The 13984-nt window shown below is 41.5% G+C and overlaps 1 protein-coding gene across 4 annotated transcripts in view; it reads left to right on the top strand.

The window, feature by feature from the left end:
- The window catches only part of ptprea (protein tyrosine phosphatase receptor type Ea), a 201916-nt gene that overhangs the window by 144547 nt on the left and 43385 nt on the right, over positions 1–13984 (top strand). For 2 of the 4 annotated variants that reach the window (XM_034193180.1, XM_034193179.1), the window contains exons 3-5: positions 8867–8944; positions 12663–12759; positions 13166–13239. In XM_034193180.1, coding sequence (XP_034049071.1) covers positions 8872–8944; positions 12663–12759; positions 13166–13239 — 244 coding nt within the window. In that variant the 5' untranslated portion in view covers positions 8867–8871. Of the gene's footprint in view, positions 1–8866; positions 8945–12662; positions 12760–12834; positions 13056–13165; positions 13240–13984 lie in introns of those variants that run through there. The other 2 variants (XM_034193181.1, XM_034193182.1) reach the window with 1 other exon arrangement.

The following is a 13984-nucleotide window of genomic DNA, read 5'->3' on the forward strand; positions in this document are numbered from 1 at the left end:
AACAGCAGAAACATAAAACCATAAAAACTAGGTAAAAGCCAGCCTATACAAAAGGGTCTTTAGCTTCACTTTAAATGTTTCAACAGAGTCCACGGAGCGTAGGTCCAAAGGCAATGCATTCCACATTTTAGGTGCCACCACCTCGAAAGCACAGTCTCCCCTGGTCTTCAGTCTTGTCCTAGGCACAACCAATAGGCCCAGGTCCGAAGACCTCAGAGACCTACTTGTCACATATGGATGTAATAGCTCAGTGATATAAGATGGCATTTGACCATGCAGAGCTCTAAAAGTCAGTACTAGAATTTTAAATTGGAGTCTGAAATGGATGGGGAGCCAGTGCAAGGAGGAGAGGATTGGGGTTATATGTGACCTCTTTGATGACCTCGTCCGCAGCCTCGCAGCCGCATTCTGAACCGTTTGTAAGCGGTCCAAAGAGGACTCGCTAAGGCTAAAAAATAGAGAGTTACAGTAATCCAAACGTGATGACACAAATGTTGGGAAAGTGTCAGTACACGGACCCACAACAGGGGGCGCAAATGAACGGACAATGAAGAAAGTCAAATAACAAAGCTTTACTGTTGTGAACACGCACAAACACAACAAATTACAATTTTGGTCACAAGTCGAATTCCAACGGTGTCGTGTGGGCAGGCTCGACGATAGGAGACATCTGTCCAAGTCGAACCGGAACCACCCGATTTCCTCTGCCACCGAAACCCGGGAATACTGGAGCCGCCAAGTCCCGAACTCCCAGGTGATCACTGCCTCCGCTCGTCGGATCCGGTACTGCTGGCGAGGAACAGAAACAGTCAGATTGGAAAACACCACCTCCACCTCTACTCAGAAACAATGCTGTAATGTGGGAATAAGAGTACTTATCCAAATACGTCCTTTTCAGTCCTCAGTCGTTTTACACACAAGCAACAATGGATTAATCCGTATGGCTGGCTGAGTTCGTTACCTCCTTGGTAGAGCGATATCTCGGCAATGAGGTGGAGATGCCGTCCTGCTGATATACCTCCCTGTTGAGTGATATCAGCTGTCTCAGGTGATGGGTGACAGCTGTCACCCTGGCTGCTCCTGTGAGGCGGCAGCGCCCTCCGGTGCCTGGAGCCCGCACTCCAGGCAGGGGCGCCCTCTGGTGGTGGTGGGCCAGCAGTACCTCCTCTTCAGCAGCCCACACAACAACAAATGCATGAATGATCATCTCCATCTCCGCCCGAGACACAATGCTGCGCAGACAGGCAATATTGCGCAAATGGAAAAAACAAGACTGTGCCAGGCGGGTAACATACGCGTCAAAATTGAGGGAGTGATCAAATGTAACACCCAAGTTCCTCACTGCTGAGCGAACAAAAGGGGCCAGAGAACCAAGATTCCCAACCACAGTGGGAACAAACTCATCAGGGGCACAAACAAGGACCTCAATCTTTGCTATATTTAAGAACAAATAGTTGGCCACCATCCAGTCACCAATAACCTCAACACAGTTCTGAAGAGCAGATACCCTAGAGACCGTTTGAGGAGTGAATGAGATGTACAGCTGGATGTCATCCGCATAACAGTGGTAGGAGACATCTTTAAAACTACTCAAGACATGACCAAATGGGAGCAAATATAGAGCAAACAATATAGGTCCCAGAACAGAACCCTGAGGCACACCACAGGATAGCATGGCAGAGGAGGACATAAATTTACCAGCAGCAACAGCGAAAGTCCTGTGTGAAAGATAAGACAGAAACCAGTCCAGAGCAGACCCAGAAATGCCCACCCAAGTCCTTAGTCTCTCAACTAAGACTCCATGATCCACCGTGTCAAAAGCTGCAGAGAGATCCAAAAGGACAAGCACAGAATATTCACCTGCATCTCTGCGCATTAAAATATCATTTGAAACTCTGAGAAGGGCAGTTTCTGTAGAGTGCAAGTGGCGGAACCCAGACTGGAATTTATCAAGAATATTATGTTCAGCTAAAACCTCATTAAGCTGTTTGGCCACCACTTTCTCTAATACTTTGGAAATAAAACGTGAGATCGGTGAGATCAGATTTTAAAGTTCTGCTACTAACCTATAAAATTATTCATGGACTGGCACCTCCCTACGTAGCTGACTTAATTAAACCTTACGTACCGGCCCGGGCTTTACGTTCTCAGGGTGCAGGACTACTTTGTGTCCCTAGGGTGAATAAGAAGTCTGCGGGTCACAGAGCCTTCTCTGCTCGTGCCCCTGTTCTGTGGAATGATCTCCCTGCGTCAATAAAACAATCAGATTCTGTGGAGACTTTCAAGTCCAGACTTAAGACACACTTATTTTCCCTTTCATATGGCTAGCATACTGGTGCAGTTTTGTTTTACGCTTTTTACTCTTTTAATTCATAGTAGAGAAGCTTGAATCTTCGACTGGACTGGGTTGCTTGACACGAGGACGTTTCGCTTCAAATCACAGAAGCTTCCTCAGCTAAAATTCTTGCTCTGGTAGTCTGACTTCTGTCTTGACTCTTGTAGAGAATTTGACTCTTGTAGAGAATTGTAGAGAATCTTTTAATTCATGTTATTAGTAATTGAAGTGGGCTGCGGCCTCAACTTTACCTAAATTCTGGGTCTTTTAGTGAAGTTTAGGGCTAGTGGCCGGCGATCACCTTAGTATTTCTTCTGTTTTTCTTGTTGATTAATGCTGGCAAATTATACAGTATTTTTTGTCTTTCTGATGCCTGATTCTGTTTTTTCTCTGTTTAAGGTGCAGCTCCATCCAGAGATGGGAGTTATGTTTGTGTTGGCGATCCTCCTGTCCTGTGCACCAACAGCAATTCTTGTGTATTCGTCCGTGAATTGTTCTGTGAATTATCTCTGTAATTTATGTTTGTAACATGGCCCAAGCAGAGGGTCACCCCTTTGAGTCTGGTCTGCTTGAGGTTTCTTCCTCAGAGGGAGTTTTTCCTTACCACTGTTGCTCTGGGGGTTGGTAAAGTTAGACCTTACCTGTGTGAAGCGCCTTGAGGCAACTCTGTTGTGATTTGGTGCTATATAAAGGAAGTAAATTGAAATGGAAAATTATTCAAATTCATTTTATGAATTGTTTTGGAAATTGTGTCTGTAGCATGGCCCAAGCAGAAGGTCGCCCCTTTGAGTCTGGTCTGCTTGAGGTTTCTTCCTCAAATCATCAGAGGGAGTTTTTCCTTACCAGTGTCGCCTGTGTGCTTGTTCTGGGGGTTATGTGAAGTGCGTTGAGGCAACTTTGTTGTGATTTCATGCTATATAGATGAAAACAAATTGAAATTGAAACCTGTTTGTGGGTTGTGGGGTTCAGAGCAAATTACCTGGGTTTATATTATACAAATAATGGATGTTTATGAGTTTAATGGTATGAACATTTCATGAGGTGAAAGATGGAATGTTCCATTCAACTCAGCTTTGCCTCATTGAATGGAACATTCCATCTTTCACCGAATTAAATATTCGTTCCATTGAAAGAATGAAAAACATTCATTATTTGTTTTATATAAGAGCTAAAATAGATCCTTGTCATTTGATATTTTATTAATTTCTAAACAACAGAAAAGGGACTTACATTTTGGTGTTCCACTGCTGCTTAACAGTCCAACACAAACTTTAAATTGGAGTCCAAAATTGCTACAGTGTAGTCCGTGATGCCGTAACTGACTTCATGTACTTTGTGAAAAAAGACTTTGTGTAGTTCCTCAGTCCAGCAAAAAATCTTGTAAGAAATTTGTCCAGCTTTTCATCCTAACAGCTCTTCATGCCTCCAGATGGCTTACAGTGTAGTGGATTTTGTGTGTGTGTTAGAAGAATAAGCCAGCGTAAATTAGCTCCTTCAAATTGTCATCTGTCAGCAAAACAAACTCCGCCATGTTTAGCTAAACATGCCCCCGGTAGTGGGAGTGCATGCGGTAGTCGGGCCGTGCAATAGCAAATTTCATATAGCACCAAAATTGCATGCTAAAAAAGAACTGTTGCACGGCGAATGAAACAAAACACCAAATGGTACGAATAATCCATGTCACGTGACATACAACCCATCAATCAAATGACAAGGATCCACTCAGCCATTATATAAACCCAAATAAGAATAAGAAGGAAGAAAGGAATGTATTTATAGTATCCAGGATTATCTTAAAACTAACTGAAGTCAATATTAACCTGTTTTTTTTTTTTTTTTTTTTAACACCTTTGCACTTCATCAAAGCACTTTTTATAAAAGCTGTATTCGGCCCCATTAAAATAAAAAACAAAAAACATTAGTTTATCATCCTTGACATCAGAAAAAAGTGATGTAGGAGGGCGGATTTTTACTTATTTATTTATTTTCTTAGAAACGGATACATGCAACGTCATTTCAGACCTGAAAAACAACATACAGCACCTGCATACCAAGTGAGGAACTGAAAATATCAGATATTTTTAAAATAAATTGTGTTTCCATGTTGAATAAAATCAGTGTCCTGCACACTAGTAGTGTGATAAACATGCGTACTGTGTGTGAGTGAGATGGAGCAACTGACTGTTTGTCAATGACAACAAGCTCAGTTCAACAAGTTCCGGGTCCGGCTCGGTAAACTTTGGCCGTCTTTGGCCAAAGCATACTTGCCACCTAGCAGACATGCTGGTTCTTGCACCAGCTGTACTGCCGTCAATGAAATTTGGCAAAAAAAGAAAAAGTTGATGCGGGCTGATTTCAGCATGCAGGCGGGGATGATAAACTAATGTTTTGTTTTTTATGGGGCCTTACGTGGCATATCTTGTTAACATGATGGTTTGAGTTTGGGCTCAAATTGACATATTCATGAGAGTTGAATTTAATGTAATTTTTCTTTTTATTAATTATTTCAGCCCTATGCCTTGCTAGCCTGAGCATCACTTTGAGTTAGCTTGAAGCTAAGATTTGGCAGCCCCTTTGAACCATCACACAAATGGATACAACACACATCAGTCAGCCGCACAAGTGTATCTCCACATCGTCTAACCCTCACACACACGTTTTTACCCCGAGGTTTCACACACACTACGCTAATATTTGCTCAGTGTCTCAGCAAAGCCAAGCTTTCTCCCCATTTGACATTTCCAGAGGAAGTATTAAAGCGGGAGGAGAAATAGGCGGTGGGGGGTGGGGGGGCTGCTCCTCTCCTCTCATTAGAATTCTCTCATCAGTCTTCCCTGTGGAGCAGGGGCTTGACATGTCAGGGTTTATTAATCGCTCCAGGAAATATTATTGACCTGGACCTTGTGCTGGTCTCTCCCTGCTGCACACCTTCTGTGCTCTGCTGCCTCCGCATTCCTCCGCTGTCCTGCCTGGACACTTTACGGGACACTGCAGCACAGCTTGGACGCTTCAGCACAGTGTCTTCATTGACCATCCTCTTGGCCCCGGCTGTGTTTTAGCCCACAGCTGCAGAGCGCACACAAACACACACACACACACACACACACACACACACACACACACACACACACACACACACACACACACACACACACACACACACACAAATGCAAATTTATCATCGCTTACAGGCTCCCAAATGTGTCAGAATACTCGGACACGTTTGCCCCTCCTCTGGGCGTTTTATTTTGGGGTAATATTATCAATGAATTATGGCGTGAAAGTTCCCTTAATGTGCTTTCTTTCCATTCAGGCCTATTTAGTCCCATTGTTGGTGTGCATGTGGGCCCAAAGTTTGTTTTGATGTTTTAGAACAAGACCCTTTATCCTGGACATCACCACATCTTCAGACAGCTGATTTTCTCTTTTTTGTTCCCTTTAATGTGATAATGCATTGATGAAAGGAGCATTCTGCTCCATTTTCAGAATCAGGGAACATGTGATTTTGCTTTTGTCAGCACATTGTTTGAAACAACAATGCTGCTGTATTGCGAAAGAGTGCAATTTGAATTTATAGCACAACTGTGGTCAAACAAATTATCAACACAATAAAAGGAATTCTGAATTCTGCCTTTGCACCAAGTGCTGAAATAGTTTGATGGGAATTATTAGAATTAGAATTATTAGTTTATTACACTCAACAAAAATATAAACACAACACTTTTGGTTTTGCTCCCATTTTGTATGAGATGAACTCAAAGATTTAAAACTTTTTCCACATACACAATATCACCATTTCCCTCAAATATTGTTCACAAACCAGTCTAAATCTGTGATAGTGAGCACTTCTCCTTCGCTGAGATAATCCATCCCACCTCACAGGTGTGCCATATCAAGATGCTGATTAGACACCATGATTAGTGCACAAGTGTGCCTTAGACTGTCCACAATAAAAGGCCACTCTGAAAGGTGCAGTTTTGTTTTATTGGGGGGGGGATACCAGTCAGTATCTGGTGTGACCACCATTTGCCTCATGCAGTGCAACACATCTCCTTCGCATAGAGTTGATCAGGTTGTCAATTGTGGCCTGTGGAATGTTGGTCCACTCCTCTTCAATGGCTGTGCGAAGTTGCTGGATATTGGCAGGAACTGGTACACGCTGTCGTATACGCCGGTCCAGAGCATCCCAAACATGCTCAATGGGTGACATGTCCGGTGAGTATGCTGGCCATGCAAGAACTGGGACAGTTTCAGCTTCCAAGAATGTGAGCATTTGCCCACTCAAGTCGGTTACGACGACGAACTGGAGTCAGGTCGAGACCCCGATGAGGACGACGAGTATGCAGATGAGCTTCCCTGAGACGGTTTCTAACAGTTTGTGCAGAAATTCTTTGGTTATGCAAACCGATTGTTTCAGCAGCTGTCCGAGTGGCTGGTCTCAGACGATCTTGGAGGTGAACATGCTGGATGTGGAGGTCCTGGGCTGGTGTGGTTACACGTGGTCTGCGGTTGTGAGGCTGGTTGGATGTACTGCCAAATTCTCTGAAACGCCTTTGAAGACGGCTTATGGTAGAGAAATGAACATTCAATACACGAGCAACAGCTCTGGTTGACATTCCTGCTGTCAGCATGCCAACTGCACGCTCCCTCAAATCTTGCGACATCTGTGGCATTGTGCTGTGATAAAACTGCACCTTTCAGAGTGGCCTTTTATTGTGGGCAGTCTAAGGCACACCTGTGCACTAATCATGGTGTCTACTCAGCATCTTGGTATGGCACACCTGTGAGGTGGGATGGATTATCTCAGCGAAGGAGAAGTGCTCACTATCACAGATTTAGACTGGTTTGTGAACAATATTTGAGGGAAATGATGATATTGTGTATGTGGAAAAAGTTTTAGATCTTTGAGTTCATCTCATACAAAATGGGAGCAAAACCAAAAGTGTTGCGTTTATATTTTTGTTGAGTGTATTAAAATGTAGCTGGTTCCATTTTCTTGGTTCTTGGTTCCTGGTTCACTGTAGTTACCTACATCAAAGATGTCATGTGTCTGATGCCTGTAAATTTGTTTTCTGTCAGCAGAATCTCTCAAAAGGACACAAACATGTTGATGAAATCTGGTGGCGAGGGAGACATTTGGTCACGAATGACTTGCTTAAATTTTGGCACTGAACTGGATTAATGATCAAGATCAAGGATTACCTTAATCTTGGGTATTTGATAACATTTACTTTGATCTGAAACCTGCTTTTGAGCTTTGATGTCTTTTGATGTCTGATTGGATCAAAAGTCAGGATTTGCTCCTTTATCCTGATAACTTTGATACAATCAAGATCAAAACAAAACAGTCAAGGAGTCAAAGCAATAAGGATCCAGGTTTAGTGATCTGGATGACTGATCAGGATCTCATCTCAATAGCAAAGGTCATGATCAAAGCTTGCTAACCAGGGTCAAAGATCATGAACAAAGATGGAATTAGGATGACAGGTATTCATCAAAGGTCACCATTTAGGATCAAAGAAAGGTGGTCAAGAAGTTAAAGCAATCAGGATCCAAGTTTGGTGGCTTGGTTCAAAGATCAGGATTAAAGGTCAGAGATCAGGACCAATGAACATGATCAAAGATTATCAATTAGGATCACAGATCAGCATCAAACATTGATAGTCAGATCAAAGATAAGTTCTCAAGATCAAATATCAAGATCATTGTTCAGCAGTTAAGATCAAAATACAGTAATCAGGATCAAAATGAGTAGTCAAATTCAAAGATCAGTGATCAGTGTCCATGACCAGTATCTAAGCACAGTGACCAGCACAATCAGTCACAATTTAAATGATCAATTAGGATCACAGGTCATCATCAGAGGTCACCAATAAGGATCAAAGAAGATTGATCAATTATCAAAATCAACGTTCAGCAGTCAGGATCAAAGATGAGTGTTCATGGTTCCATAATTGTCCATAGGTGGTTTCAATATTAAAACAGTGGGCTTGATACCAGAAAATCTATTTGTGCTAGAAAAAAAATATATGCCAGTTTGTTTAAGTATGAAAATCTTAAGTAGGTGTGCTATACAAGATATAATAATGGAAGCAGATTTGTATAACTTCATGTTTTCTTTTTTATTCGTAATGTGTAGTTTTAATAATGTTTGAATTTTCCACTTAACTGGGTTAGATATTTTTTGCTTTGGTTTGATTCTTTGTGCTTTGTTGCCAGAGCCTTGTTTTTAATGATTAGACTATTGTGCCCCCATGTGGATGCACCAAGTATTACAGTGATAGTTTTATGACTGAAGAGGATATGAGTGTGTGTCTCTGTGGCCTTTGCCTCAATGGGCACATTCCTGAAGGCAGCCGTCACAAATAAAGAAACATGCCCTCCAGTTGTTTGTCAACAGCTTTTGTGCGTCCTGAGCGCTGATGGCGTCCGTGTGGCTGTGTTGTCATGTTCTCGTGATCCTGATTTGCTTGGCAAAACATGTCTGAAACAAAAATTTAATATCCGTGTTCATTTTGTTTTCCCCCACAGTCACAATGGTCCCACTTCTGTTTTTGGTGGCAACCACAACAACATCCAATTACATGGCGAATGGAAACCATACAGAAGGTAGGAACAACAGCGAGGCCAGCGCACCATGTGAGACTGAACAGTTTGCTCCAGCAACAAAATCCCTTTTTCTCTGCACACTGCACTCATCACTTCTCCATAGATATGATTATGATGTGTCTCTTACACTGATAATAGCCTTTTCTCCAGCCTTGTTATTACTGGATCACAATGAACGTTAGCAACCCTGGACTGTAATTTGCGGCTCATTGTGCGCCTTTGTAAGCAACCTAATGGCTGGCTGTGTGGCACTGACTTCTAACTCTGTCTTTATTCTAAAAAGTCCTCATATACAGTTAGACACACCAGCAGGTTTTTAGTTCACCCTCCAATATTTACCTCTACAGACAAAATACTGCTAAAACCAGTTATTATGCCAGATTAGCATTTGTGTTATCAATTTTTGCACCATATGTGTACTTGCTAAGTTAGCGCTCACAGGGTTTGACAACATAGAACTTATTCACATCATCTGGTGCAGTGTGCAGGAGTGGCAACTAGGTGGCTTGGTGATTTGTTGTAGGATATGAAACTAAAAAACTAAAAAGAACGGAACCTTTATGAATTGTTCAGTTAAATTTTTTTATTATTATTATTAATTTGGCCCCCATTTGGTTTCATGCCTGAGTTGGTTATACAACCCCAGTTCCAGTGAAGTTGGGACGTTGTGTAAAATGTAGATTAAAAACAGAATGCAATGATTTGAAAATCCCCTTCAACCTATATTCAATTGAATACACCACAAAGACAAGATATTTAATGTTCAACTGATAGACTTTATTGTTTTTGTGCAAATATTTGCTCATTTTGAAATGGATGCCTGCAACACGTTTCAAAAAAGCTGGGACAGTGGTATGTTTATCACTGCGTTACATCACCTTTCCTTCTAACAACACTGTGTTTGGGAATTGAGGACACTAATTGTGAGTGTCATGATTGGGTATAAAAGGAGCATCCCCAAAAGGCTCAGCTGTTCACAAGCAAAGATGGGGCAAGGATCACCACTTTGTGAACAATTGTGTGAAAACAATAGTCCAACAGTTTAAGAACAGTGTTTCTCAGCATTCAATCGCAAGCAATTAGGGATTCCATCATCTACAGTCCATAATATAATCAGAATATTCAGAGAATCTGGAGAACTTTCTACACGCAAGCGGCAAGGCCAAATGCCAGTATTTTGTAGCATGAAGCGGGACACCAGTCCATCAAAACTTACTTTCCCAGCTAAGGTTGGAACCCATTTTAGGCAGTGTAAAGCAGATAATGGGAATCAAACTGCGATCTGTATATTTGTACTACAACTCCTCTGGGAATATGTGGTCTAAGCTACATGCTAATGAGCCAAGCTAACTGGTGCCTGGTTAGCCAGTGTATCGCTTATTGTTTTTTCAAACTGGCTTCCTCTTTGCACGCTTTTGGAAATTATGCACCGCCTCAGACTTCCAGTATGGTCCAGGTCCACTTTGAAAAATGGACTAATTATAGTATTGTGCAGAACACGTAGACTGGGCTGTGCTAGGCATCCTACAGTATCAGTGTACTTAGTTACAATCCAAGTAAGAAGCTGTTTTTCTATTTTGCTCCACCAGTTCTTGTCTTCTGACTGAGTGCAAACCATATATATGTTTTTATAGTCTTTTTCAGTAGGACAGAATTCTGTAACTAAGTTATATGAGCGAAGTGTTGTGCAGCGCCACGAAGCTTGCTCAAGGTACAGGGAGTCCCAAACAGGAAGTGTCAAATTTTGAGTCCACAATGAAACAGGAAATATCAATTGTCAAACACTTCCTGGATTGACAGACGAGATCTCATGGAATCTTCCGGGAACTCAGTGGCAAGTTCACACTGAAACAGGAAGTGCCAAAGTTTGAGTCCACAGTCAAACAGGAAATGTCAAATGTTGAACACTTTCTGGCATGGGTGGAGATAGAGTGGAGGCCAGGTTTGCACTGGATTCCCCTGAAATCTGATTGGACATAGATGATTGATATATGATGGCACCACACGTCTGGTTGAAAAGAGCTGCATTTTTTAATGAGTCATATTGACTGCTAGGTTCCTCCTGTCCAGTAGTTGGTGTTGTGTACCACAAAAAGTTCTAATCCACCTTAGTAGAAGAAGAAAAATGTTTGCTTCAGATTTGAACTGAACACATCATTTGAACCATGGACTAATAATGACGCCAAACTTATATTGGTGAGTAAACGACTGTATTTTATGCCAGAAATGAGGCCCAGGTTGTTAAAAGCAGCATTTCTCCTTTAATTCTGGTTGCCTTATATATACGTGTTTTTCCAGTGATTTTTAAACAAGTGATTTTTATTTTTTGCTGTCTGAGTGACAAACCAGTTACAACACTTTAAATAAATAAATCTAAAGTTAACTTCCTGAAACTCAAACTGAAAGCAGATCTCTACAACTTGATATAAATTAATTAAAAATATAAAATCCAGCTTCCTGATTAAGTGGTGTAGAGGAGGATTTTCTTAAAAAGAAGACCTGAAAGTTCAGCTACAATTTGGCAAAAGATGAAAGCCTAGATTTGATGTTTTGGTGAAAGAAACTTTTGTATTTCTTCATAATTGATGTCAGTAAAGTCCAAGACATATTCAATGACTTGGAAATGTTCATGTTTCCATCCCCTGACTTGTTTAAAGAAAACTGGCAATAAAACTGATTATTATTTACAGGTATTAGCAAGTTTTAGAGATTTGCTTTCAGTTTGAGTTTGAGGAAGATAATTTAAGACATTTTTATTCTTTATTTTTTGTATTTCTTGTATTTGAAATGACATAAACAAAATAAAATGTGTGAAATACCAGGTGTTCCAGTAGTTTTGGAGGGCACAGTATCCTAACCTTATGACGAGTGCAAAATGAGTGTGGTATTATTACTGTTTTGTTTAAATATGTTTAATTTTCACTGTTGCTGCACTTTGTGTGAAATCATAGTCATATCATATATCATATTGATATGACAATATTGAGATATGATAATTTGGACATATTATACAGATCTACTGTCAACTAGCTGAAAACTTTGAATATTAATTTACATCTACATTTAAAAAAAATGCTTAAAGTGGCAGGGGGTTAAGAGGGCTGTAATACCCAGAAGCTGAAAGGTTTTAGCCATGCTAATGCTCCCCTGAAGCATTTGCTCAAAAAACAGTCTGAAGGACCTCAATGACATGGTGAAATGCTGAAGAGCTTTGCTCGTTCATGTCTGTGACATATACATATTATAGGTAATATGCCATAGCCATATGCCAAGCTATATGATAGCCACCACCATTCTGAATACAGTTTGGTCTTGGTGCCTCAAAGATCAGTAGTAGTAAGATCTTAAAGTTCAACAAAATTGATCTTAATTCTTTGCATCCCAGAAAATTTATGTTGTGTATTTATATTTATATTTGGAAACTTTCACTTTTGATACTCTGTGTGCTTCTTACCCTGTGTGCCGCTATACAATGCTGCTGGAACCTCAATTTCCCTGAGGGAGTCTTCCCAAGGGATTAATGAAGTTCTGTCTAATCTAATCTAATCTAATCGCTTGGAAATACATTTGGGATCCAATGTAGAGCGTACATTTACACACATGCAGTCAAGCAACATAAAAACAACACGTGCAAAGGACATAAATCTTGTGCCTCTTCCTGCGTCTGTGTTGACAGCACCCCCTGACCCCCTGTTCTCTGCCTCTCCTTCTTCCTCAGAAGGCACCAAGTCTTCCAGCCCCCACATCCTCCCCACCGTGCTGGTCCTGTCCCTGCTGCTGCTCATCATCACGCTGCTGGTCTGGTACTTCCTCAGGTAAAAAACAAAACAAAAACCTCTGCTAGGACTCACCGCGGCACCGTACAGGAGCAGGCGGGCAGGGCTCAGGGTGACGAATACTTCCTCCTGTACTCACTGGGGCGGAGCACAGTCAGGAAGTTTTGCAGGCTGACACCCTCTCATGCTCATGAGAAGAACAGTCAGTCTGTCACAGTAGCCTCAGGCAGTCAGCGGGAGGGAACGAAGAAGACGTTTGCAGCACATTCACACGAGAGCGCCGTCTTTCTGAGACATCAGCTAATGAGAAAGAACAGCTTCTCGAGCTTCAGATGGTACAACAGATAGACATTGGTCTTGATATTGTTTAGCCACGATAAAAGAGTAAAGATTAAGATAATTTTTTTTTCCACGCTGTTTAAAATTTTAATTTTTTTCTTGTCAGGTTAAAAAACCAGAGAAAAGCAGTTGTCACGACAGTCGACAAGAAGGTACCGAATGGCATCCTGGAGGAACAAGGTGAGACTTTTACTATAATCCAACAAAAGAAGCAGAGAATTCTTTCGATGTAACCTTTAGGTGACAGTGAGATGCTCATGTTAAACAAGAAGTAGAGGTGCAGTCGGCATGTTGTGTGTTTGGTGTCATATTTGCCACCATGTTGTGGATATGTGTGACTTCCTGTGGTTAATGTCGTGAAGCAGATGACTATAATGAGATACTGTCATTGCAGTTTTTTTTGTCGAGATTGAAGCTGCGCATGCAAACAGCAGCCGTCACCAGAAGCGCTCATTGCACACGCACGTCGCGGCCATGGCGAGCCTTGAAGCTGTTCTGTATTGTCAGATTTGTGTGAAGTACAACAGCAGCTGATGAGAGGTAGAGGAATTTACACACGTGTTTCTTTTTTTTTTTTTTTATGGCAGTACTTTGGAGTTCAGGTACTCACTAGATCTGTTTTTTGACTATAAAATGATGCACGGTGCTACTGCAGGATCGTACAGGAATGCACACCGTGTACAGCTGTGCTCCAAACTTGCGTCTTGGTGAGACGAGGCCGCAAGACAACAGTTTAAGTTTTGTATGACATCATAATGTGTGTTGTGTGCTGTCTGATAGATGTAATTACAAGCAGAGACAGGTACAGGGGTGCACAGGCGTGTCACACACATTTGCACTTGAGAATGACACATTCACCTGTAGCCAAAGTTCACGGACTGGACCACCGTAAAAACTGTGAGGAGGAGATCATGTTTTAGTGGTT

Source organism: Thalassophryne amazonica, chromosome 18 (genome assembly GCF_902500255.1).
Source record: "Thalassophryne amazonica chromosome 18, fThaAma1.1, whole genome shotgun sequence".
NCBI lineage: Eukaryota > Metazoa > Chordata > Actinopteri > Batrachoidiformes > Batrachoididae > Thalassophryne > Thalassophryne amazonica.